Here is a 26,726-nt window from a genome sequence, read left to right as displayed (position 1 = left end):
TCCTGCTGCTGATCAGTGTCTGTGGATCTCACTGAAGTTTAGACCCGAGAGGTTCAGTCTGCCTGAGGGTTTACTGTGAGTTCACATTCAGTTCTCAATGTGTGTGCGTGTGTGTGTGTTTTATGAAAAATATCTGCTCACTTTGAATTTGATGCAGCAACATGTTACATAAAGTTGGGACAGGGTGATTTTTCCCACTGTGTTCATCACCTCTTCCTTTAACAACACTCAACGTTTGGGAGCTCAGGAGATCAGCTGCTGGAGGTTTGACAGTGAAAAGTCACATTCTTGCCTGATATAGGATTTCAACTGCTCAGCAGTTCAGGGTCTCTTTTGTTGTATTTTTAGTTTCATGATGCTCCAGATGTTTTCAGTGAGTGACAGGTCTGGACTGCAGACAGGCCAGTTTAGAGTTTGGACTCTTCTACTTCGGAGCCATGCTGTTGTAATACGCTCAGAATGTGGTTTGGAGTTGTCTTGCTGAAATATGCAAGGCCTTCTTTGAAACAGACGTCTTCTGGATGGCAGCATATGTTGCTCCAAAACCTGTACATACCGTTCAGCATTAATGGAGCCTTCCCAGATGTGCAGGCTGCCCAAGCCATGGGCACGAATGGCCCACACCATCACGGATGCTGGTTTTTGAACTGTGCGCTGATAACAAGTTGGATGGTCCCTCTCCTCTGTAGCCTGGAGGACGCGGCATCCATGATTTCCAAAAAGAATCTGAAATTTTGATTGGTCAGACCACAGACCAACTAATCATCTACTGACCTGTTGCCAGTTCATCTAATTAGTTGTGAGATATTGTGGGTTTTTTTTAACAAAACCCAACTTTTCCTGTCCCAACTTTTTTGAAATGTGTTGCTGCATCAAATTCAAATTGAGTAAGTATTTTTCATAAAACAATAAAACTTCTCAGTTTCAACATTTGAAATATTGTCTTTGTTCTGTTTTCAGTTAAATATGGGTTTACATCATTTGCACATCATCGTATTCTGGTCTATTTACATTTTACACAGTATCCCAACTGTTTTGGAAGCAGGGTTTTAGATGAGAAAGAGGGAGCAAGACAAGGAATGAGGAAAGGAGTTAGGGAGGATGGAAAGACAGAAGGATAGATGGAGGGAGGGAGGAGAGGTGACTGTGTTGAGCAATAGACACATTCACTCACAGTTGGTGAAATATGGTAGTAATTGTAAGGTTATTGTGGTGAAACAAAAACAACCACCAGATGTGCTGCAAGGCTCCAGTTGTTTTCTCCTGCCACTAATGTACTCATCACTCAGTCTGTCCTCCTTTAATCCTGCTCTCTCTCTCTCTCTCTCTCTCTCTCTCTCTCAGTTGTTTACCACAGAATTTTGTGTTTATTGCAGAACACATAAATAAATTAATAAAATACAACATTTCAGTTAATGTCAAACATAAAATTAAACCATGTGTCCTACAGGAGTAAAATTTAATAGTATAATTAACAGTAGTAATATAATGATTCATTATAATTAACAATTATTATGAATCAAATTACTCAAATTATTAATTCATATTAGTATAATTATTACTATAATTATATGAACATAATATAAAATATATAAAAACAATTATTGTTGGGAAGGTTACATCTGTAAGGTTATAGGTGACAGGTGACTAATTACACTGTTAAAATGTAATAAATAATGTTAAAGTTTAAAATAATGTAACTTATTAGATTCAATGACTTTTCAGTTCCATTAACTGAATCTGTTGTTGTTGTAGAACCTAATGATGTATCCAGGTTCATATGAAAACACACTGTTATCAGTTCCCTCACCTGTCACCTGTCTGACCCATGTGTCCACAGATACACCTGAAGACTGTAAATCATCAGAAATCACTAGAAAGTGAAATTTCATTTTAAAAATGTAAATTTACATTTATTTACTCAGTAACTACAACAGATTACAATTACATTTATTATGTATTCATCATGTGTGTATTCATGTGTATTCATCATGTGCTCATCGCCAACACTGCTTATTAAAAAGTCAAGCAGTAAATAAATAAAAACAAAAATGAAAAATATAACATCATCAAATTTACATTTAAACTGGATCTCATAGTTTATTTTAATGTTATTTTAAATTCTATTTATTTGAATGATAAATATCAAAAGTTGAGATCAAAATAAATTAAATCATTACCTCCAAAAATACATTTTACATTTTAAGAGACTACGTGAATAAATAAATAAGTAAATGAAGAATGGAGGATGTTTCTGTGTTGGTCAAACCGTCCAGTACGATAATGTCCCATCGTCTCCACAGACAATAGAAGAGATAATAACTATAAGATTCTGAACTCCTCTTCTCTCTCTCTCCCTCTCTCCCTCCCTCTCTCTCTCTCTTTGTCTCTCTACCAGCGGTGAAAAGCACAGAGCTTCAGGTGATCAAGTCAGAGTTGACTCAGATTAAAACCAACATCGAAGCTCTGCTGTGCAGACTGGAGCAGATCACAGAAGGCACACACATCACAGCCACAGGTGACTCACACACACACACACACACACACACACACAGATTTATAGGCAGGTTTTCAGCAGCTTCGACAGTCGGCAGTCTGGTTCAGTGATAAACTCTCACTCACTTCCTCATCTTACACCCTCTGGCAGCCACGTGTGTTCCTCAGAGTCCTGGAGAAAAAAATCGAGCTGTCACATCAAGAGAAACGAGCTGGAAACAACATGAAATATGTCTTGTCTCACTGATGTTACTTCCTGTGCCGTTGTCTCAGGGCATAGGTGTCTTTTTTGATATCCCAATTCAACGAAGAAGTCACTGAGGTCACATCTGAATCTGCTTGATAAATCACATCCAATGCCTCTGTAAAAAACGTCTTATTCTTCTCGTCTTATCGTAATATACAATCTTTTAAATAAATGACGTTTCTCTTGTACATGTTATTTATTTTTTATCAGTACATAGTGAATCTTTGTCAGCGCGAAAATAATAAATGAACCAGGTTAGTTTACAGTTACCGATGTTGCTCAGAAACATTTTTTAGTATAAAACTTTATTCATGGACAATATAAAGTGGCTGAAAGTTTCTCTACAGACCAGCAGAATATCTTCCACTTAACCTTAGAATCATAATAAAATCACTTTAAATGCAGCCTGAATACATGAATGATGCCACAGTGTGTATTTTACTTGTCATATACAAAAATACATAGCTGGTGGCTAACATCGCTAACATCGCTAACAGCAATACCATGAGTGAGGAGTGAACCCTGACCCTGTCTCTCTCTCTCTCTCTCTGTCTCTCTCTCCCATGCTCTCTCGCTCGCTCTCTGTCTCTCTCTCTCCCATGCTCTCTATCTAGCTCTCTGTCTCTCTCTCTCCCATGCTCTCTCTCTTGCTCTCTGTCTCTCTCTCCCATGCTCTCTCTCTGCCATGCTCTCTCTCTCTCGCTCGCTCTCCCATGCTCTCTCTCTCTCTCTGTCCCCCATGCTCTCTCTCTTTCTCTCTCTCTCTCTCATGGCGTGTTCTCACATGGCGTGTTCTTCTCTTTAGAGTCACTTCATACTGAGGGACATGCTCAGAAACCTCCATCAGGAGAGGCTGCTGGATGTTTTTCTGCACAATGATCACCCATCTGAGAAATATTATCAGGCCTCACACCGTTCATATGATACACACTCGACAGGCTCTCAGTTCAGATTCTTTGTGTTGCACTTTGTTTTTTTGCCAACAGGAGTTTTATATTTAACATCCGTGACAGTGAACATGTTTCCAAAGCAGCCGTCTGTCATAAATTAGGCTCCTGCCCGGAAATGTTTGTTGTCTATTTTTGTGGCGTTTTAGTCACAGAACCACAAAACTCATCAAAGAGGGATTCCACAGAATGACGGGTATCCAGGTGTGATTGGCTGCATCGTGTTCCTGTCACAGCTGCTTCAGTCAATGAAGGAGATCATGTGAATAGGAAGTCACAGCATTAATGTGTGCCTAAGTAGCAGCCTTTAGCATTCCAAGTGAAAGATGCTACACAACACAGCTAACAACTCGACACCATGGAAACACAATCATTAACTGATGCAGTTAGTTAGTCCCCAGTAGTCCCTGGTTCACCACCAACCAGTTTCCAACAGGGTCTCACCCAGCGACACACAAGAAACCAGCTGTGATGATCTTGAGAAACATGAAGTTAACAACACCAGCGACCAGAGACAAACGTAGAGAGACAAACGTGATGCTGAAGCCTGTTTAAAACTGCAACCTCTGTCTCCCTCTGTCTCTCTCTCTCATTCTCTTTCTCTCTCTCTTACTGAGGGTTAACTCAGAGATGATTGAGCTAATTGTTATCACCTGCTCTGAAACCAGTTTGTCAGAGTTCATGTTTGTTCAGTCTTTTTGAAACAGGCTCCTGATCAGCTGGAGAACAAAGAAACAAATAAAGGAATGAGACAGGATGATGGCTTTTGTTTTTATGTTGGTTCTGAGTCTGATCTTCCAGTTTTAAAATCAGATTTACTACTAACCAACAGCTCAAATCACATGAAGGACTCTTATATGATTTTTGTGAAGGTAAGTGTGAAGGTTTTGCATCTAGGTCACGTTTACACTGTTCGTGTAATATGTGGGTTTTTCTGTTTCTGCCTGTATTTTGGTCCAGAGTTAAGGAAGGCAGAGGTGTGCAAAAACGAGGACCCATGGCAGGAAGGGGAGGAGTCGAGCTCGGAGCTGGATGACGAGGAGGAGCAGAGACAGAACAGCGAAGCTGAGGAGGAGGAGGAGGAGGAAGAAGATGAGGACGAGGAGGAAGGAGAGCACACACAGGAAGATGCCCACAACCACATGGTGTGTATAACACCTGTGTGTCTGAGTGTGAGAGAAACAAAGTGTGTGCTCTGATGAAGGTGAAATTGTGACTTGTGAGGACTCATGTCAGTTAACTGGTTTGTGAGGACATCTGATGTCCTCACAGTAAAAAATGATGTTAAACACAGCAGTTAACAACTTTAGGCTCATTGTCCCTCCTTACTTTGCCCTCAGCTGTATTAACAGATACAACACACTGGCATTCATTCCACAGGTTTTTTAAGGTATGCGCCAGGAGTTGCATTCCAAGCTTTCTTAAGTTCATCAATGAGAGACTGCTGTTTCGTGGGATGCACTTTTCTGACTGATCGATCCAATTTGTCCCACACAAGCTAAAGTGGAGAAGGGTCTGGAGACCAAACCATCTTTCAAAGAACACCTTCCTATTCTTTTTTGTCTAGGTAACCCCGACAGAGCTTGGAAGAATGCTTAGGGTCATTATCTTGCTGCAAAACAAACTTTCACGCACAAGTCTTAGTCCAGATGGAACTGCATGATGCTGGAGGATGGAGTGGTACTGTTCCTTCTTCATGATTCCCTTTACTTCAAACAAATCCCCTACTCTACCACCTGCATCCCCATACCATGGCACTACCACCTCCATGCTTTATTGTGGGTGTTAGGCATGGTGCTTTAAGACGTTCACCAGTTTGTCTGTGGACATAGACTCTGCAATTTGAACCAAATAGTTCAAACTTGCTTTCTCTGTTCTCTGTCGGTCCAGAGAACTTGTTTCCAGTCATCATAGGTCAAATTTTTTATATCTATTTTTCTTATTCTGTGGACAAAGTAGTGTTTTTTTGCAGATACACAACTCTTCAGACCAGCCTTTCTCAAACATCTTTTCACAGTTGTCAGAGATATGGGTTTTGACCTTGTCATGTTGATTTCCTCCCTTTTTTGTGGTGCTAGTTTTCGCCGATCTCTCTTATAGGTGACAATGATATGTTTATCCTCTGCTTTTGTAGTAACCCTCTTTCTTCCAGACCTTTTTCTATCATCATAACTTCCAGTTTCTTCTAGTCTCTTCGGGGTATAGTGAACTCCTTTGTTGGACACCATTAGGCATTTTGCAATTTCTCTTTCAGTGTATCCTTCTTTCCCTTAATGTACAAATCTGTACCCTTGTTTCTTTACTGAGCTGTTTCTTTCTAGCCATTTCTGTGGTAGTTTGTCAGAGATATGAACACAGTTGAGATTTATTGGGATCTTTGTATGCAAACTCTCAAAAGCCAATGAGCTAAAGTGATAATGTAAACTGTGATTTGTTTTTTACTTTTGCACTGAAGTTGTGACTCTTTCAAATCTTCTCAACCCTAAAACTAAGCCCTTCTTTTCTTTTGTTAACATTTATTCAGCAATAGTCTGGTAACATCAGTGTATACCTAAAGGTAAATTGAGGAAAATGGTGCATATCAATGAAAACAAAGTCTGATCATGCAGTAAATACATCCCAAAATCCATAGAACTCATACTGGTTTTTAAGAAAGGCATTGTGAACAGAAACTTGAAGTTGCTTCCAAATGTTTGGCCTGTAGTGTATGTCTGTCTGTCTGTCTGTCTGTCTGTGTGTGTGTGTGTGTGTGTGTGTGTGTGTGTGTGTGTGTGTGTGTGTGTGTGTGTGTCTTTGCTGCAGCAGGCAGCAGTGGCCCTTTGCAGTTGCCGTCTGGACGATGGAGGAATTTCTCTTTGTGTCAACAGCTGTTCTTGCCCTTACTGTTGCGTCACAGAGCGTGTCTCTTGTTGCCTGGCAACCTTGACAGTGTAACTTTTCTTCACAGTATCTTGATTTTAACAGTTGTACCGTTACTGTTGAGCTGAGCTGAAACACAACACTGATATTAACAGTGTGATCCTCAGACTCTGTCTGTGCTGTTTGATGATAGATTATTTACATTACTGCTGCAATGAATCTTGGGATATGTTGGACCATGAAGGATCCACCTGTTGGAGCCTCTGTTGTCCAGGTGAAGAAGCACACACCTGAAGGAGCCTCTGACTGACACAGTCTGGTCTCTGTGACTCAGTCTGTCTTTAAATGAGCCTCTGAAGGATTTGGCCTCTGTGGCCCCTGTGGCCCTTGAACTGAGACGCAGCTTGTGCGTGTGTGTATGTACTGTATGTTTACAGTAGGGTCTAAAAGTCTGAGACCACTGATACGATATTTAACGTTCACAGAACAACCATTACTGATTATTGATTATGGATTACTAGTTAAAACACGACAAGCACAGATGAAGAACCTCCAGACATCCACGCCAGATTTTTAAAATTTTTTCCAGCCAGAAAAACATTTTCCAGATGTGACTTGGCTGAAATATAAGTTACACTAACAAGCACCCAGAGAGAAAGCTGAGCCTGTTCAGCAGCTGCAGCCTGTGGACCAACGTCAGTGATTACTGAGCCATCAGAATAAAATCACCTGAAGATGTTTCCAGCTGAAGGTCTATGTGCACCAGCCCAGTAAGCCCAGTCCAGCATCCACACCTCACACACAACAGCTGGAGATACACTGTACACACAAACCTCTTCTGTCGTACACAACATGACTGTTTCCTCAACATTTTACACAACTAAAATTTAACTCAACAGACAGAGAGACTGTAACCAGCTCCTCGGTTTTACTACATCATCAAAACCAAATAAAATGCAGCAGATGTATAATGTTTGTTTAATATCAGACTGAAGTTAGATGCTGCTTTGATGAATGTTGTGTGTTGGGTCCACCACGTTTTAAATGACCAGAGATCAGAATCATTTAAAGGTCCTCACAGGGATTTTCACCATCACCACATTTCCCAGCGCTACAGTGGAGGATATTTTACTGTCCCTTATGGAGACTCATATGGAGCCTGAATCCCACAGCTGGACTGGGAGTAAACCAGTTAGGGTAGGATTATGTGACAGGCAGCGTGTTGTTCAGAGCAGGTTAAACACTTACTCTCTACTTAATGTTTTTTTGTGATCCTTTACACAACACAGTGTTTTTAAAATGAACTGCTTAAAGACATACACCACCTTCAGACCGAATGCTCCAGTGCCTCTGTGCTCTGTTCACTGTCTGTTGCTCATGGCAGTCACTCAAGTGTTTTGAAACTTGGTTCCTTAAAATATCTGCAGTAAAAAAAAAATTCAGTGGTTTGTTTTTCTAAACCTGTACTAAAATACCCAGAATTCCATCCTTCTCTTTTGCCCTATGTGTGCTAAACGTTTACAAAAATCATCATCTGAGGCCAGTTTCTCAGAGTAGTGGAGACCAAGGTGGTCTCCATGTTTCTGACATTTCTGTCTGTATCTTTTAAGGCATTGAGTTCAAAATCTGATTCAAACTAGTCACATCTCTGTTGTTGTTGTTGTTGGTGTGTGTGTGTGTGTGTGTGTGTGTGTGTGTGTGTGTGTGTGTGTGTGTTTGTGTGTGCTGTTACAACTAACCCTGACTTTCATAGCCATGAACTAGCTCAGCTTAGAGCTAACAGCTAAAACATTAGCACTGGCTGACACTTGTATGACAGACACCTAAACAGACACACAACAAACATGATGAAAGTTTGAAGAGTTGAACTATGAAACAATGAATCACAAAAATAAATGAAGTAAAAAAAAATACTGTGATGTGTGGAATTAGGACTAAACTGAGAATGTGCAGCGTGAATGAGGTGGTTTGTAACTTGTTCTTGATTGGTGAAGTTGGAAGTGTTAGTACTGACCTGTCCCCGCTCTCCCCTGCCTGGACACTGATGGACCATGTGTGTTTGCTCTGACTCTGGTCTGTTCTCTTCTGTTCAGGAAAGCAGTCGTCTGTCATCAGAGATGGACTCCATTCACCCATGAGAGGTGAGAGTTTCTCAACACACTCAAACTACAGGACCAGTCAGTCAGTCTTCATGTGTCTTACCTTAAAGACAGGGACTCTCTGTAAAGCTGTGAGGAGGTGAACTGAATGTGAATCAGCCTCTACTGCTAATCTGGTGCTTTGCATCAGTCACATTCAGTTTTTAAAGGTTTTTAACTTGTAGTTAACCAGAGACCTGTCACTGAGAGTGTGAACCAGCAACCTCACTGTAGACCATCTGCCCAGCAACCGCTGCCCCTGACCTTTGGTACCAGTCTGCATCAATCAATCATTAAAGGCAGATTGAATTACACAGTGACGATCAAAGGGGTCAACTATTTCTCCAGGGAAAGTGAAGCAGTACAGAGCAGCAGCTTCAGTGACCTGAGGAGTCACAGTATCTGAGTTGTTTAACTGAAGGTGTCAAATAAATGTAGTTGAGTGGAAAGTTCAATATCTCAAAATGGAACTGGAAACTGAACTAAAGTACAATACTGACAGTGAATGTACTTAATCACTTTCCACCACAACTGAGCACATGTGTATTTTAATGTTGTTCAATGAGCCAACAGGTAAAACTCCTGAGTGAAAACAAAGCAGGCGTCTGTTATAGAAGCTGATGTCAAAAAGGTCAAAGACTGAACCACCACAGACTCAAAGACTGTTAACATGAAATAATAAACTCTGTATTGATGTAAACACGAATCAGCTGATCCTCCATCACTGCTCAGGACTGAGCACCAGTGTTTGCTAACATTGGATCATATTTGACATTTTATATTGGTTAGGGAAATGACAAGCCAACAGTGGAAATGAAAGGGCTCGCAATCAGCTAGCTAACATTAGTTAGCTAAACTGTAACTTAAGGCTAAAGTTAGAAACTAGCTAACATTAGTTAGCTAAAATGTAACTTAAAGCTAAAGTTAGAAACTAGCTAATGGTAATTAGCTAAACCATATGTTGCAGGCATAGCCTGTCTGTCTGGAGTGGTGACTGTGTGTGTACCTGTGTGCGAGGGGAGTGTGTGTGTACATGGCGGAGCGTGTGCGGCAGGTAGAACTAGGAAGGCTAAGTTTAGGATCTGATCTGGACCAGAGCTAAGTTACCGGCAGTTCAACGAACCAAGCCACCTGAGTAAATTAGCCAGTGTGCTCCCAACTACGGTTCAGAGCCGTGAGACTGGGTCCTGTTCGGGGAGAGAAGGTAACACGTAACATAAGGTTAAAGTCAGAAACTAGCTAACGTTAATTAGCTAAACTGTAACTTAAAGCTAAAATTAGAAACTAGTTAACGTCAATGAGCTAAACCATAACATAAAGTTAAAGTTAGAAACTAGCTAACGCTAATTAGCTAAACCGTAACTTGAGGCTAAAATTAGAAACTAGCTAACATTAGCCTTCATTCATAGATACTTGTCACAATCTAACTTAGAAACTCTGAAGCTAAGAAAGTTAAGTGTAAAGAAGCGACATAGTTAGCTCCTGCTACACATTTACCTACAGCGTCTGTGACACAGGGAGCAGAGACTTGAGGGCGGAGCCACTGATGGAGGGAAGCAGGTAAACGAGGCCCTGAACGTTAAGCTCAATGTTAGTTTGGATGTAATGTCTCGTCTCACTCCAGAACAGCCTGTGTGGTTCTTTAGGTTTTTGCTCGTTTCATTCACTAAAGCTGGTTTTCCATCATTTATCACTTTAATAAGTTTTCTACTGTATTAGTCCTTTAAATCAGTTGTTTTTTATAGACATTATTATTCTGAAAGAAATTATTTGCCTGTGCTGACAATCAAATAAAAGGGAGGGACCTGCAGAGATTTGAATTTCAATTTATTAATTAAAAAATTAAAAATAAACTGGGTCCAAGTTTATAAAAAGAATCTGAATCAATCTGAACAGCGTGGAAATGTTTTTTAAAGACAGGAGGAAATTTGAAATCTGTGCAGGCTCAGGGTAAAATGTTAAGAAAATAACACACACACAGCTCTGCATACATACACACACTCCTGTGCAGCCAGAAATACAAACAGTGCCATGCATGCCTCGGTAAATATACAGTCATTGGCTGGAAAAACATCCACAGCTTTAACAAAACAAAGTCAAAGGTCTGGATTTGATTTAAGTTAGAGCCTTGTGATTTTACAGCAGAAATACTCAGATTCTGTTTCTCTCACAGACACATCATCAGTTCTCTGTGATGCTCATTAACAAAGTGAGAGCTTCTTATATTTCCAGTCTTAAAATGTGAGCTGTAATCATTAATACAGGACTCAAACCAAACTGAGGCGACAAGTGAAACATTGCTGTTGACTTTTCCAACAAATCTTTACCTGTACCTTTATGTCTCGTCTAAAACACCAGCAGATGTATATTTTTGTACCTGACCCCACCAGATAACATACACAGATATCAGCAGAAAGGTGGATACTTATCTGAGTTTTATCATCTTCGATAAACACAGAGGCAAATTACTTTGGCCTGAACTGAGAAAAAAAACCAAAAACACTTGGCCTGTGTGTGGCTGCACAACACATCACGCTCTTCCAGAAATATGGATTTAAGTGTTGCTCACGTGCTTCAGTCTACTCAAAAACAAATAAGCTGCTTCTTAGAGCTCCCTGCAGTGAAATCCTCCGTTTGTTCTTGGTGGTCCAGGTCCAGTGTCTGATCGCTGAACGAGCAGTCCTGCTGCTTTTATTGCACAGGACGTCATCGGCATGACAGGTTTCTTTATATCGCACCATACAAACACCAGGCAAAGCGAAGGGCTTCACAGAGGCACGGATACATTAAAATGAGACATTAAGACATGAAATTACATTTAAAACCCTAACCCAAATAAAAACCCAGCAGTTAAAATAATTAAAAACATTCAAAATAAGATATTAACAAGACTTTAAAATTACATGTAAAAGACAATAAAGACAAGTAAATAAATTAAAAAATAGGTTGTTTATGTAATTTACTGGTGAGCTCCAGCAAACAATAATGTTTTATGTCCTGATTGAAATGAGCTGACAGGTTCAGCAGACAGGAAGGAAGCTAATTAAAGCTGCCTCACCTTGATGGGTTTGACTCTGGAAACACTGAGTAAACCTGTCCCTCTCCGTCTTGAGAGAGCACCTCCTCTCTAACACCTCTAACACCCTGACATGTCTAACTAGCTCTGACTAAGACTTAACCTGATCTCCTACGCTTGTTAAACAGGTGAAAAACAGGTAAAGGTCTCCTGCTGACCTGAAGCTTTAGTTACACTGAGAGTCTCTGTGGAGAAAAGACTCATGAGTCACTGTGAAAACCTTCGAAACTGAAGCAGTGCTTCTGTCCTCTTTGTTCTAAATATGAGGTTTAATTTATGAAAATAATAAAGTTTATTTATATATCACTTATCAAAATCAGAGAACAAACACATTCAGACACATAACTCAAGATAAAAAATACAAACAATACAAAACTTTGTGACAGAAATGTGTTTTTAGCAGTGCTGTGCTGTGGGTTGTTCCAGAGCTGTGCTGCCCTGACAGCAGAAGCTCCGCCCCCTTTAGTCTGCCATCTTGACACAGGAAGTACCAGCAGCTTCCTGTCTGAGGACCCCAGACTACCTGCAGGTTGACAGGGGCAGTTAATTCAGAAATTCAGCCTGGGGCCATGAAGTCAGGGGTCGAAGCTTAGGAGGGATTCTGGACTGGACAGGTGGAGACCTGAGGAGGAGTCAAGTGATCTCTGCTGCATTCAAATCTATGAAGTGTTCATCATCATCTCCTGGTTTATCTTCAGAGAGTGAAAAGCAGAAAATGTCCTGTCAGCCTGTGTCTGTCTCACTCCTGACCTCATCGACATTGAGACATGGACCTGACGTCCACATCCTAACAGAGCCGCCTCCCTGCTTTTGATTGGACATCTTTCCAGGAAAAGGAGCCTCCAGCAGTTTGTGATACGAGCGCTCCCTCCCTCACAGAGATTAAGTGTTGAGAACAACTATAATGTGAAGGACAGATTTCTCTGCCATGAGAGGATTTAGAGATAATACCAAGACCTGGACACAGTGGTTTCACGTGTCTGTCAGGCGACAGGAAAACTGAACCCTGTGGCCACAGCTTCACTCTGATCCTGTGACTGCAGTTTTTTTATCTGTTTGGTAAAGTAGTTTTCTATAATCGCTGATGTCCAAACAGACTTTTCCTTGTGTCCCTCCATCAGTGTGGTGCCCTTGAGCAAAAGCCTTTAACCCCAACTACTGCAGAGGGTCAGACTGTAGTTGAACTGAGCAGCTTCCAGCTGTGATCAGGGCCTGAACACATGAAGGCTGTGTCCTAATATTTGTGTGTTTTACTGCAGCTGATGGCAGTGCCTTCAAAAACTTTCCAGAATGTGTGTCTGTATTTCAGTGTGCAGTTAGAGCATGTGCACTGAAATACAACCATTTAAACGCTATTTGAAACATAACTTGTATTAAATACATCTTTCATTTTTTAAACTTATTTTAATCCTCTTCATATTTTTAGTTTGAAGAGAGATTTTTTTTCTTGCACATTCATCTAAAGATCAGAGATATAAAACTGGATAGATGCAGCAGGACAGCCTCCTCCTCCTCCTCCTCCTCCCCAGTATTTAACAGTGATGAATTTCTCCTCCTTCTTCTTTCAAGTAACTTTATTTACACAAACAGCTGCTGAAGGCCTGCTGCTTTATAAAGCAGTGTACTTCTCCTCACTTTCTGCACATGACACATTTCTGTTGTGTTAGCTGTTTGTTGTAGTTGAACTCGAGGGTGTCAGGGTCTAAGCACCAAAGTCTACTCCTTCTGTTCTCAATGATTTCAACTTAACTTCTTGTTTCTTCTGTTGAATTTTTTTCATTATTCTCCTGTTTGAAATGTATATATAAAAATCCACCTGTTGTTATTATGATTCCTGTCCCACCTGCTGACTTTTTTACCTGTCCTGTCGCAATCATGTGACAAATAGTGATGTTGACTCTGTGGATGTTGACAGTGATCAGTGGTTTGCTTTAATACCAAAGAAAAAGTCTAAATATAATGTTTATTGGACGAGTCAGGAGGAGTGTAAAAATTCACAGACTTTCTCAGGACAGTGGACACCTGCGCTGAATTCAGTGTATGACATTGACATCAGTGAACAACGTTGACGTTGACAATTCATTAACACAAATTGCATCAGGTCAAAGGGTTAATAAGCTGTTTGAATCTGTTGATGAAGTGAGAGAATTTAAAGCTTTTTTTTCTGCAGGATAAAGCAGAGGGAGGAAACGTGGCATGGTGGTAATGTGAAGCATATGCACATGTTGTGGTTACATAAGGGTGTTTTTGCCCACAGTGCTATATAACAGCAATTCATACAGTTTTAGCTCTAATGGGATTCATCACACTGACTCTGAGCTCCTCAGGCAAACTACAATGTGAAAAAGGCGTAAGAATTCAGACAGAGAATGAAGTGCAGCTGAGGTTTAATGTGGACGGTGAAATGATTTATAGCCCTTGCTCATGTAAAAGCAGCGGGAAGAATCGTGAAGTACATCACATCAGGCAAACCGCTGCCCTCTGACCTGCCTTAGTTTTACACCTGCGTCCCTGCACAACAGTTTCTGTAGAGTCCTGTTACCACAGGAGGAGGCTGCAACCAGTCACACTCCTCATACATGGGTCATGGTGACATGAAAACAAGCAGCTCTCTTAGTAACAACAGAAACTGACAACATGATGAAAACCACCAAACAAAAATTTAAATACAACACTTCTGTCTTTTTTCCCATTTTATTTGAGTTCAAATAAAAGATAAAGAGACTTTGTTTATAAACACAAAAGACGCACACACACACATACACACACACCTCCATAGTGTCAGTGTCCAGCAGCAGTTTAACAAGGTGTGACAATATACATTAAACAGTTGGTGCTATAGTTTAACAGACTGAACAGTGATGACTGTAGCTGCTAATGTTGTGTGCTGTCGCTATGTTAGCATAAACAAGCTAATGTTAGCATAAATATATTAACGTTAGCATAAATAAATTAACGTCATCATAAATAAGCTAAGGTCAGCCTAAGCACGCTAATATTAGCCTTAAAAAAGCGTTAGGTGGGCAAGATGGCGTCGTAGTGTGAACACCTCGCCTGTTGAGCTCCGGTGAGGTCTACTGAAATATCCGTCTAAAATACGTGTTCACCTGGTGAAACGTTATAAGCGTGCGTAGGAGTAGCTCTATAATGAGCCTGGCTGACTTTTTTTTGAAAATGCCTCGCGTCAAACCTAAGAAAAATATTGTTTCGGGGGAGCATGCTAGCGACGCTGCGGAGCCTACTGCGATTGAACCCGAAGATGCTAGCGAGATGGAAGCCGCTGCCGAGGTCGCGGAGTATGGGAGTGATGTTGACCCAAGTATTCTTTTGGCTCTGAGCAAAATAACTGACAACATTACAAAGTTACTGGATGCTAAAGTCAACACTGTGCTTGCTGCTATTCGCGAACAAACATCTCAGATGCAGGCTCTGGCGACGCGGGTTGGCGATGCCGAGATACGGATCTCAGGCGTGGAAGACACGATGGATGTGCTGCAGGCTAAAGTGGCAAAACTCGAGAAACAAACAACCGACATGGCGGATCACATAGATGATTTGGAGAACCGCAGCCGTAGATGTAACCTTCGTCTGGTCGGGCAAGGCTTTCGACGAGGTGAAGGGCTGTCTGAGGAGGAAGAATGTGGATTATGCCCTTCTATACCCCGCTACACTGAAGCTGTCTGTCAACGGTGTGGTGAAGAGATTTGACTCACCGGAGGCAGCTGCGACTTACGTGGACACGCTGCCCTAAACCTCTGTAACTACAGGACTATCGCTTATTTTTAACACTGCGCCTGGACTGTGCCTTATGAAGCAATGTGAGTATCTGTCAAAGTCAGGCGTGAGTGGCTATGCCCCTGTTCTTTCCTGTTGCACCTGCCGGCTCTCAGCCGCAGGCAGGAGAAGGACGGTTTTTCCCTACATGCTTAGTAGGGTTGTTGCCAAACTACTGTTTTGTTGCACAGCTCTGTTTTTTCTTTTTCTTTTCTTTATTCACTTGCTTATTTACTCTTACTCAGTGTGTGGTGGATCACATGGCTCATTATGTTTTGTTCGGTACATGAATAATACTAATAATAAGTTGCGAGTATGCACCTGGAATGTACGGGGTGTCCACAGCTCTATTAAGCGGAGAAAAATAATTGCATGTCTAAAGAAAGATGATATAGATGTTGCAGTGTTGATTAGGAAAAACCTACCTCTTATAGTATCTGATTGTGTTAAGGACCTGAATGGTCGTTATGTGATAATCAAGGGAACTTTGCAAGGTCAAAATATTGTAATGATGAATGTGTACTTTCCACCTGCCCACCCAGTCACCTTCCTTACCAAAATGTTTCTGGATCTAGCTCCATTCCTTTCTAGCTCTACTTTTATTGTTGGGGGTGATTTTAACTTAATATTAAATCCGCTTATTGACAAATATCCGCATAGTAATGTACCCCCCTCTCCTCCGGCCAATACGCTCCATGCTCTGTGTGAGGAGTTTGGGCTTATAGATGCTTGGAGGTGCACCCACCCCTCTGATAAACAATATACATTTTTTTCGGCGTGTCAAACCAGGATTGATTATTTTTTTCTGCCAAGAACTGACTTATATTCAGTTTTATCATGTGACATAACCAGTATAATCATCTCTGACCACGCAAGAGTAATTATGGACCTTAATCTTAAAACAGCGTTATATCAGTCTCGCCACTGGAGACTCAACACCATTATTCTTAAAGATGAGGAATTTACTTCCAACTTTTCTAGTGAACTTAAAGCATTTCTTGAAATCAATACTCCATCGGCCAGCAATGCCTCTGTTTTATGGGAAACATGCAAAGCTTATGCCAGAGGGATAATTATTTCGTACTCTGCAACAAAGAAGCGCCAAAGACAGGAGAAACAAAAATCTTTAGAGAGTGAATTGGCGGATAAAGAAAAAGCATATATTACTTCTCAGTCACCACCATTGTGGCAAGAAATCACGGCAATCAGAACAGCTCTAAATTGCCTTCTTACCAGGGATGCAGAGAAGAAAATTAAATACACTAGGCAGAGGTTTTACGAACATGGAGATAAAGCAGGCAAATGTCTGGCCTACTATGTTAAGAAGCGTGCAGAATCCCAAACTATTGCTGCTATATCTGATAAAGATGGCCACAAGGTATACGAAAATAAACTAATAAATATTTGTTTTAAGAATTTTTACGAAAATCTGTACTCTTCCGAACAAGCTCCAGAGGAAGGGCAACTGATGGACAATTTCTTTGCTCAATTGGACTTGCCAAATTTGTCAGAAGAGCATAGGATTACCCTCAATAGTCCCATAACTAAAACCGAAGTGATTAAAGCTATTAAAACATTACAAAATGGAAAGTCGCCAGGACTTCTTCTTGACATGTTCAATCACTCCTTTACTACAGGAGTATTCCCACGGACACTGAAGGAGGCCAATATATCTTTAATCTTAAAAAAGGGGAAGTGCTCTGACTCATGCGGGTCCTACAGGCCCATAGCCCTTCTAAATGTGGATAGGAAGCTGCTGTCTAAAATCTTGGCCTCACGTTTAGAAAATGTTTTACCAGTGCTGGTAAAGGAAGACCAGACGGGTTTTGTAAGGGGTCGGAATTCAGCTATTAATGTTAGACGTTTGTTGAATGCTATCATAGCTTTCAAGCAGGAGCCTATTAATGGTCTGGTGCTTTCTCTCAACGCAGAGAAAGCTTTCGACCGAATTGAATGGTCTTTGTAACATAGCTACACTAACTCTTTAGTTTGTTTTTATTTTGGTTCCATATCACGTCACTAACTCTCCTGTCATTTCAGATCCTGCCTTCCCTCCCTGCCATACAATCTACTCATTTCCCTCACCTGGTTTTCCCCGCCCATCTCCTCCTCACCTGCAGTCCATTTGCTCATTAGTTCCTCAGTGTATATATACCAGTCCATTTTCATTTGTTCCCTGCCAGATTGTCTTGTGTTCTTCGTTGCCAAGCTTTCCAGCATTTCCCAGTACTGCCTTCCTGCTCTGACCCAATTTTGTCTTTCTTGGACTCCGAATACCTGCCTGCTCCCTGTCGGATTTGTTTGCCTGATTTTGATCTCCTGGTTTTGACTCTGCCTGTTTTCTGGAACTAGTAAACTGATCATCTCCTGCTACTCACCTGTCTCTTTGTCGTGCTTCTGGGTTTCCTTTGTCGGCTCCAGTGACTGTGACAGTCTTTTTTACTGTATACACTGGGTAAATTTGGGTTGGGGGAAAATTTTATAAAATGGGTCAAAATTATATATAATAATTCTAATCCTTCTGACCGACCCTGAAACATCTATACCAGGTCTTCTTGATGTGATTGACAGATTTAGTCGTTTCTCCGGTTATAAGATTAACCTGACTAAATCAGAGGCTATGCCCCTTGGTACTCTTTCAACTATACCATCTACTGTACCTCCCTTTCCTTTTAAATGGTCTCCCAATGGGTTTGTGTACTTAGGAATCTTCATCACCCCATCCTTTGATCAACTATATAAAGCCAACTTCCCACCCTTATTTTGTAAAATTTAAGCAGGAGCTAGAGTGATGGATGTCACTTCTTGTTTCCTGGCTGGGACGCATTGCCCTGGTCAAAATGAATGTGTTGCCTAGGTTATTGTATCCTATCCAAATGATTCCTGTTTTGTTTTCTAAAAGGGTGTTGAAGGATATAAATGGATGGCTCAGCTCTTTTATTTGGAGCAAGCGTAGACCCAGGCTTAAGATGGCAGTATTACAACTACCAAGTACGATTGGCGGCCTAGACTTACCTAATATTAAAATTTACCAACTTTGTGCCCATTTTGAGATTTGTAAATGACTGGGTTAAGGGTAAAACTTCAACTTGGATGGATATTGAGACAGCATTATCACGCTGCAGACTAAGTGACTTGTTTTTTAATAATCTTAAAGAAATCAAAGCTTTTAGTGCAAATCCTGTAACAATCAACACTCTAAAGGCAAATATTACATCCATTTTCACCCCAATAATAAATAATCCTGCTTTTTCCCCAGGTTCTTCGGACCCTGGTTTTCGACAATGGGTTAACAAGAACATTAAATCCCTCAGTGACTTATTCTCAGATCATAACCTCATGTCATTTGAACAGCTTACTAACAATTACAAGATTTCTTTCGTTTTTTGCAAATAAGGAATTATATTACTCACAGCACAACCCTGTCTCTGAGCTCATTTTACCAGGTACTTAATGGATTCTCTGCCACTGATGCGCAGAGGGTCAGGGGTGTGTGGGAGAAGGAGTTGTCTGTAACCATAGATGAAGACAAGTGGGATACCATTTGGTCTCTTGCAAAAAGGACCTCAGTTTGTACTCGGACAAGAGAAATACAACTCAAGATCTTACACAGATTACATATTTCCCCTCACCGCAGGCATCTCTTCGACCGCTCTCTTTCCCCTCTGTGTCTTAAGTGTAAAACTGCTGTGGGAACTTTAACTCATTGTTTCTGGTCTTGTCACAAACTTCAAAGATATTGGGTTGATATTATAAGTGAAATGGAGAGAATTTTTCATATTAATATAGACATGGACCCCATGTCCCTGATTCTAGGTCTGCCAAGTGCCTGTCTGAAAACAGCAGTCAACAAAAGATTGTACAATATTTTAACATTTGCAGCTAGGAAAAATATTTTTTTGCATTGGGTTAGTGACAAGGTTCCTTCTGTCTGTGGTTGGCGCAAAATAATTTTTGAACTAATCCCTCTAGAATATCTTACCAATGTCATACATCACAGTGTAGACTAGTTTTACAGAATATGGCGCCCATTTTTGGACTATATTGGGCCAGACCTTTCCTCCACCCTATTAAAAGGTCTGCTGTAGACTTGAACAGCATTTGGGTACTGTAAGTCTGATTCACCACCTCTTGTATCATGCTGTATGTTCATCTCTCATGTAAGAGCTGTCATGTAAGTTTCGTGTTGTTCTGTTCTGTGTCTAGTGTGGTAGACACTGTTTGTTTGTTGAATGGAAACAAAAAAATGCAATAAAAAATATACTGGAGAAAAAAAAAAAAAAAAAGCTAACGTTAGCCTAAGCAAGCTAATGTTGCTTGTGCTGTTCTCAGAATTTTGGCCTCGACGTTGATGTATGGGTTCTTTGACCTCCCTGCACCAGATACTGACACATCTGCAGATCCATGATTCTCATCTTCACACAGTTCAGTGCCTGATAAATGTTTTTATTCTTTTCAAAATAAAACTGCACACTTTAAAGTGGCCTTTTCTCATGACCAGCCCAGGTCACACCTGTGAAGCAATCATGCTGTGTAATCAGCATTTTGATAAGCCACACCTGTCAGGTTGAGGGACGTTCACTGACACATTAGTGTGCTTAGAAAAAGTCTTAGATTTTTCTTTTCAACTCGTGATGAATGGGAGTAAAACAAAAGTGTTGAGTTTATGTGGATGGATGTTTTTATAATACATGTACTGTAAAACATCCATATGTGCGTCTCAGCAGGTTCAACACTTTTTAGTGTCCCCTGGAAACCCTTCTGTTGTGTTGTGAGTATTTCCATCTCATGTGTTGTCAAACTGATGATGTTTTCTGAATGTGTCAGTGTTGAGCCCCCAGGGCCACTGTACATTACTGGTATTCACTGACTGATCAAACTTGGACAGAACCAGTTTACCTGACCACTGATCCTGTACATGTGCCTACTCGACTGATGCTGTTGTGTGGAGAGCGTGTTTGGCGCGGCTTTGAACATGTTAGGCAATAAACTCTCTTCCACATGCAGGGAGAATAACTGTACGTTCAGGCTGCACACTGCACCCCTGCACCCTGCAGCCCCTCCCTCAGGACAAAAGCTGGAGGAGGTGGCGAGCAGGGTGAGAGCGGTCAGACACTGTCTTATCTGCCTTTTTGTTTTTTGTGTTTGTGCTGTGGCAGTTAAAGTGATGGATGAGGGCAGCCTTTGATCTGGGATGATCTACTGAGTGTGTGAGAGACGTCACTGAGCTGAGCATCTGTGTTTACGCTGCTGTGCTGGTGTGACGAGCTGAGGGGCAGCGAGGTCGTCACAATAAAATAATATCACCCAGATGCAGAAATATGACTCGTTGCAGAGTCACCACTCATTAACAGGGTCGTTATACTGTAGGCTGATGTGATAGATACCCAGTGTGATCCTGTGATTGGCCACCACTGTCTTCATGTCTGTGGCTATGAAAAAAGACAGTGTGACCATGGAGGTGGCTTTTTTTCAGCCATCTTGCCATCCACTTTATGTGATAGTTTACAGGGAAGTGGCAAACAGGAAGTATTGAGGGGAGGTGTGGACCCAGCTGCTGTTCGTCATAGTCACACACCCTGGACCAGCGCGGCTCTGTGAGGACGTCTGTGTGTCCTGCAGTTTGTTGTGACAGTCTGAGTGTCAACAACCTGGCACAGGTTTTGGCACAATAACAACTACGTGACTGAGAATGTGTCCACACGGGAGTAGAGTTGAGGTCCTAGACCGGGAACACACTGGCTGCATGGTGGCTGCAGAACGTCTTGGTTTTCATTTCAGCGTCAAAACAAAGTAAAGTTTAGCTCTCTCTGATTCCCTCAGCCGACCTGCGGCTGCGGCGTGATACAGTGAGCCATGTAGGTGCACTTGTGTGTAGGAATACGGTAGTTCAGAGGTTGAGAAAAATGTAGTCCCAAAGGAAAGTGCTGTTTTGACAGGAAGATAAAGCTCTGAAAACATTCTGAGTTAAGTGAACATTTAAACAGATGTTTCTTTAAAAAGAGTCTAAAACACGTTTTTTCCTGCTGATCCTGAACACAGCAGCTCAGCTTCTCTAAACTGATCTGAAACTTTTATAAGTCTTTTAGAAGAATATCTGGTCAGAGACAATCAGAGGCAGAGTAGCAGCGGGGCTCCAGGTGAGAAAAAAATATCACTACACACACATACACACGCACACACACGACCAATGGAAATGTTCTGTGTTGACAGATTCTTGGTCACATGCAGCCTCAGATTATTTTGGCCTTGAACATCATCCTCTGTAACGGGAGCAGGACAGGAAGTGAGTGGATCTGTCAGAAACAGAGTGAAGTATTTGAAACCCAGTGAGTTTGATTCACATACCTGAGGTTTCCACCTTCGTGTCCGAGGGAACAGTAGTAAATCTGAGCTGGATTCTCTGAATACTTGAAAATCCATCAGCTCTGCTTTGCCATCTACATTAGCATAAAGTCTGGGAGCAGCCAGCTCACAGTTCACTCTGCAACATGACAAAAACCCAACGCTCATTAATTACCAGATGAACAGAGTCTCATTTAACATGATGTGTTTCTCATCTCACTCTGTAAAAGACAGAAAAGGAAGCTGAGCTGTTGGCGCAGTGGGGCTGTTAGACCTGGGATGTGGATCAGTCTGTGTGTACCTGTCTGAACGCAGGACCAGAACAGGACCCGGGACCCTCCCGAGCCCCCAGTCCTCTACAGTGTCTCTGGATTTACAGTGGGGAGATTTAAACACATTATTTTAGGAACAAAAATACAAAATTGAACAATGAAGGTCTTAAAGTCGATGTTGGACCTTTGGCTCAGGCTCCAGGATAAAAGTCATAAAATCTAATCATAGAATCTAAAGACACGTCAGTGTTCAGTTTTTATTCAGTGAAGCAAAGGGGTCGACCTACAGGAACCCTGCAGAGCTCAGCTGGAAACCCCGTGTTTTTAAAAAAATACAGTAAGAATCACGTCACCTGCTTCTAAACAACAGCATGTGTGTGATGTTGGTATGAATTTAGCTTTTGTTGTATCTGAAATACTGAAAATAATAACAAAAATCTGATATGTCATTCAGCCTCAGATGTTACTCTGAGTTAGCGTTGCCACCCGCCTCACATGGTACAGGTTGGTCTCTGATTTCAAAATAAAACATCACACTCTTATAAACGATGTCTTCAAATGAAACCAACTTAACCTGAACATCAACTCTCTGAGTGTCTCCTGACGTAGCGCCCAACAGTGGTTGTCATGGCTACAATAATATACATGTGGATTGTACCTACCTTTGTCACCGTGGTTACTATAATAACAGTCATGTCGTGGTTAGGTTCAGGAAAAGATGGTGATTTGGGTTAAAATAAGTAGTTCCTCAACATTTGACGATCTTTGTTGTCATGGTTACAATAATAACTAGAATCACGTCCTCCACTCAGACTAGTTTCAGATCACATCTGGTTTATCAGAGTCAAATCAAATATCAACTGTATGTGTGAAATTTTGTCATAATTACTGAGTGAGGTCTTGAGTAATGGCTAAAGTGTTTTGTGAGGTCACATTGACCTTTAACCACCAAAGTCCAATCAGTTCATCCTTGAGTCCAAGTGAATGTTTGTAAGAAATTTGAGGAAGTTCCCTCAGGGTGGTAGAGAGATAACTGACGGGTCCTGCCTTCAGTCATCGATGTGTTTACCCTGAAGCTGCGTCTTCAGGACACGCTGGAGGCTGCAGTGACTCAGTATCAGAAGGTGATGATCTAGCTGGTTAGCATGCTAGCTTTAGGTTTAATGCTCAGCTCAAGTCTTCTATCCTGGTGAGTAAACAGCTGTTAATGCTAATGTTAGCTATGTAGCAACATCAAAACTTACAGATAACTCCTTTCACAAATGTGCTGATGGATCACCAGGGGTCACTGTTTGAGAAGACTGTTAGTGAGCGACCAGCAGGTCGATGTCAGTCTCAACGCGGTCCAGGTCCAGTCCAATAACTGTGTCAGATCATGTGGCCAGACCTTGTGTGGACTTTTCTCTGTGTGGTCAGGAGATGACACTCTGGGGGTGCCTCAGTGGCTCACCGAGAGGGTGTACCATCAAGGCTTAGTCCTAACAGCAGTGGCCCGGGGTGCGAATCCGACCCGCAGCCCTTTGTTGCATGTCATCCCCCCTCTCTCTCTCCCCAACTTTCCTGACACTCTCTCACTGTATGTATATATATATATATATATATATATATATATATATATATATATATATATATATATATATATATATATATATATATATATATATATATATATATATATATATATAGGCATTAAAAGCTCAAAAAAAAGTCTGATCTGTGATTGTGATTGATTATTGCAAAGTTGAAGTGTGCTTCTGTGTTTGTGTCGACAACGATCTGGTCTCTGTTTCAGGTGGAGAGAGGGAGAGAGAGAGCCTTCGACAGACAGCACGCTGGATAACAGCAGAGGAAGGCCATCAAACAGCAGGGAGCCAGATTCATACTCACAACTGTACAAACACACAGCTCAGAGACAGACTTGACACTTTGTCAGAGCCACAGGAAGATACTAAAACAGCAGGGTACTGCCAGAACACATCATAAACTGATGAGACACACACACACACACACACACACACACACACACACACAGAAGAAAAACACAAAGCAAAGGAAATAGACATGATGCTGTGTCAGAGCCACAGGGAAACAGTAAAACAGCAGGCTGCTGTCAATGCATCTTAAACCAACAGATTTTACACACAGTCTCTCACTCACACACACACACACACACACACACACACACACACACGTTTGGGGAAGCTGGAGCTTGTCAGATCATCTGCTGCTTCAGGTCGAGCAGGGCGACGACTGAGCCCTGTGTCAGAGCGCTGTGGGCAAGGCACAGTGATTCACCATGTTTCTACAGTCACATTAATAAACTGAGACATTGTTCAGCTGATGCACGTCCAATTCATAAATTATTATCATGCATCAAGAACTTAACACCAGGAACACACTGCAGCGTGAGGCGTGTGTGAGATGCTTCAAGGCTGCATCATGTGATCTATAGATTTGGCATGTTTCACATGTGATGTGGCTCCCACCAAAAACAGACAGAGAAAAGACCTAGTGATGTCATAGTGACATCATAACACAACATCACATCAAACTGACACCTTCAACTGTGTCTGTATGTCCAGGCTGAATCTGAACGTGACATGAAAAATATAAATGTGTTTTTAACCAGAAAGAGGAACAGCAAACACAGTAGTTACATTAAAATCCAGAACAGAACTGAACAACAGCTGCTGCAGAGACAACAAGGTCAGTAACACTTTCATTCATTCTCCATGTTGTTTCACCACTGGTAGTCCGGGCTGATAACAGCCAATCAGGAGCCAGCGTGGGCGTCTACGTCATCGTTTCCAAAGGTCTCTGTTTGTGTCCGTCCAGACTACAACACAACCTGGAGGTTTAGACGAACACGGGTCCAGCAGCGTTTCTGAAAGTCTCTGTTTGAGGGGCTGAAGACTCTGGAGGAAACAGAGAAGAAGAGATCAGTTTAAAACTGAAACAGCGAAAAAGAGATGAGTTCAAAACTGAAACATAGAAGAAGAGAGGAGTTTAAACTAAAACATAGAAGAAGAGATGAGTTTAAAAATAAAACATGTCAGTGTGGGCGGAACCTGACATTCCTTCGGACGATCGCTGACAGAGCTGATGTTTCCCTCCACACTGAACCTTTAACTCCTCTGAGAACGAGCAGCTCTCTCGCTCTCTCAGGAAGGATTTCCAGACTATGAGGGAACTCAACATGGGGTCAGGGGCTGGAAAAAGCTGAGTGAAGATGAAATATAAAAACAGGTTTTATTATTAATTAGCAGCACATGTTCACAGGTTCATTATCCTGAAGCTGCTTTTTCATAAGTCGTCATATTCTGAAAAATACACTAACAACACATGGAGCTTTTATTACAGGTTTGAATCAACATTTAGAAATGTCAAAAATAACAAAACCCCCAATGTTTTATATGATGACTTCACTGGGGCCCTTCAATGGCCCCTGAACAAACAGCCTCGTTCTTTTTGTTAACTGTTGTTATTTCAGTCATTAATGTGAATCAGTGGGAACATGTCCACAGCAGCTTCAGTAACAAACACACACTTCACATCACATCCACTGACTGAACACAGCTTCGTTACGTTCACTGTGAAACTGTGTGTTGATGCCGTTCTGAGCTCCGTGGTGCGTTCAAGTTCAACATTACTGTTTTGAAAATCAAACCCATCAGACAAACAACCAACAGTGAATCTGGTCTGTACTGGTTGTAGTTCAGTGGTCGTCAGGTATGAGGTCACTCTGTGATGTCATCAGTGGAGGAAACACGGCGTGTTGACGTCACTGGGTTTTCATCTCAGAAAAGGTTGAGACGGAGGAAGAGAATCTCTCCACATCCTCTTTTCCTTCTCTGCTTCCTCCTTCCTTTTGTCCTGATTCTTTTCCTCCCTCTGTTTCATTCTTCCTTTCCTCACTCACCTGCTTCCTTTCCTTTATCCTTAACATCTGTTCATCTTCTTTTACTTTATTATCTCTCCTCGTCATTTCTCTTTTCCTTCGTCTTTCCTTCTCTTATCTCATTCCTTTGTCCACTTTTCTTTTTCTCCGACTCTTATTATTTCATCTATTCTTTTATTGTTTCTTTTCTCTTCATCTTTTCTTTGTTCTTTTCATCTTTTTTATTTCCTGTCTTCTTCTCTTTGAGCTCCTCTTCTCTTCTCCTTCACACACATCCTGTTGTTGTTTCCTCTTGTTCTTCTCTGTTCCACACTTTTTCCTTTTCTACCTGTGAAGCACATTATTATTTTATATATGTAACATGCAATGAACATGTTTATGAATATCAATACAAACACAATGGAAACATGTCTGTTAATTAATGCTAATTAACACCAGTCATCCGTGAGCAGGTCGCATGAGATAAGAAACATCACAACACACAACTACAAACATAAAGTTCACAAATAAACAGACAAAGATGTGTTGCTGTGTTACAGTGATCACAGACCTGACAGGAGGGGGGGACATGAGGCCCCTCCCTCAGCTCAGAGCAGAGAGCAGCAGGTGTGTGTGTGTGTGTGTGTGTGTGTGTGTGTCCTGATGTGACAACAAGCTTTACCCTGATGATTGTG

At 41.4% G+C, this 26,726-nt stretch overlaps 1 protein-coding gene across 8 annotated transcripts in view; it reads left to right on the top strand.

Annotated features, from left to right (window-relative positions):
- raly (RALY heterogeneous nuclear ribonucleoprotein) overlaps positions 1-26,726 on the top strand; it is a 98,566-nt gene that overhangs the window by 71,244 nt on the left and 596 nt on the right. For 5 of the 8 annotated variants that reach the window (XM_071473043.1, XM_071473042.1, XM_071473039.1 and 2 more), the window contains exons 6-9: positions 2,399-2,518; positions 4,651-4,835; positions 8,643-8,696; positions 23,955-26,726. The exon at positions 23,955-26,726 is cut by the window's right edge. In XM_071473043.1, the coding sequence (XP_071329144.1) occupies positions 2,399-2,518; positions 4,651-4,835; positions 8,643-8,687 (350 nt within the window). In that variant the 3' untranslated portion in view covers positions 8,688-8,696; positions 23,955-26,726. Of the gene's footprint in view, positions 1-2,398; positions 2,519-4,650; positions 4,836-8,642; positions 8,697-17,577; positions 18,739-23,954 lie in introns of those variants that run through there. The other 3 variants (XR_011687317.1, XR_011687316.1, XM_071473041.1) reach the window with 3 other exon arrangements.

This window comes from Trachinotus anak, unplaced genomic scaffold, assembly GCF_046630095.1.
Source record: "Trachinotus anak isolate AG129_WGS33_773 ecotype Australia unplaced genomic scaffold, CSIRO_AGI_Tana_v1 ptg000044l, whole genome shotgun sequence".
Lineage (NCBI taxonomy): Eukaryota > Metazoa > Chordata > Actinopteri > Carangiformes > Carangidae > Trachinotus > Trachinotus anak.
This window is presented reverse-complemented; position numbering and strand designations above follow the sequence as displayed.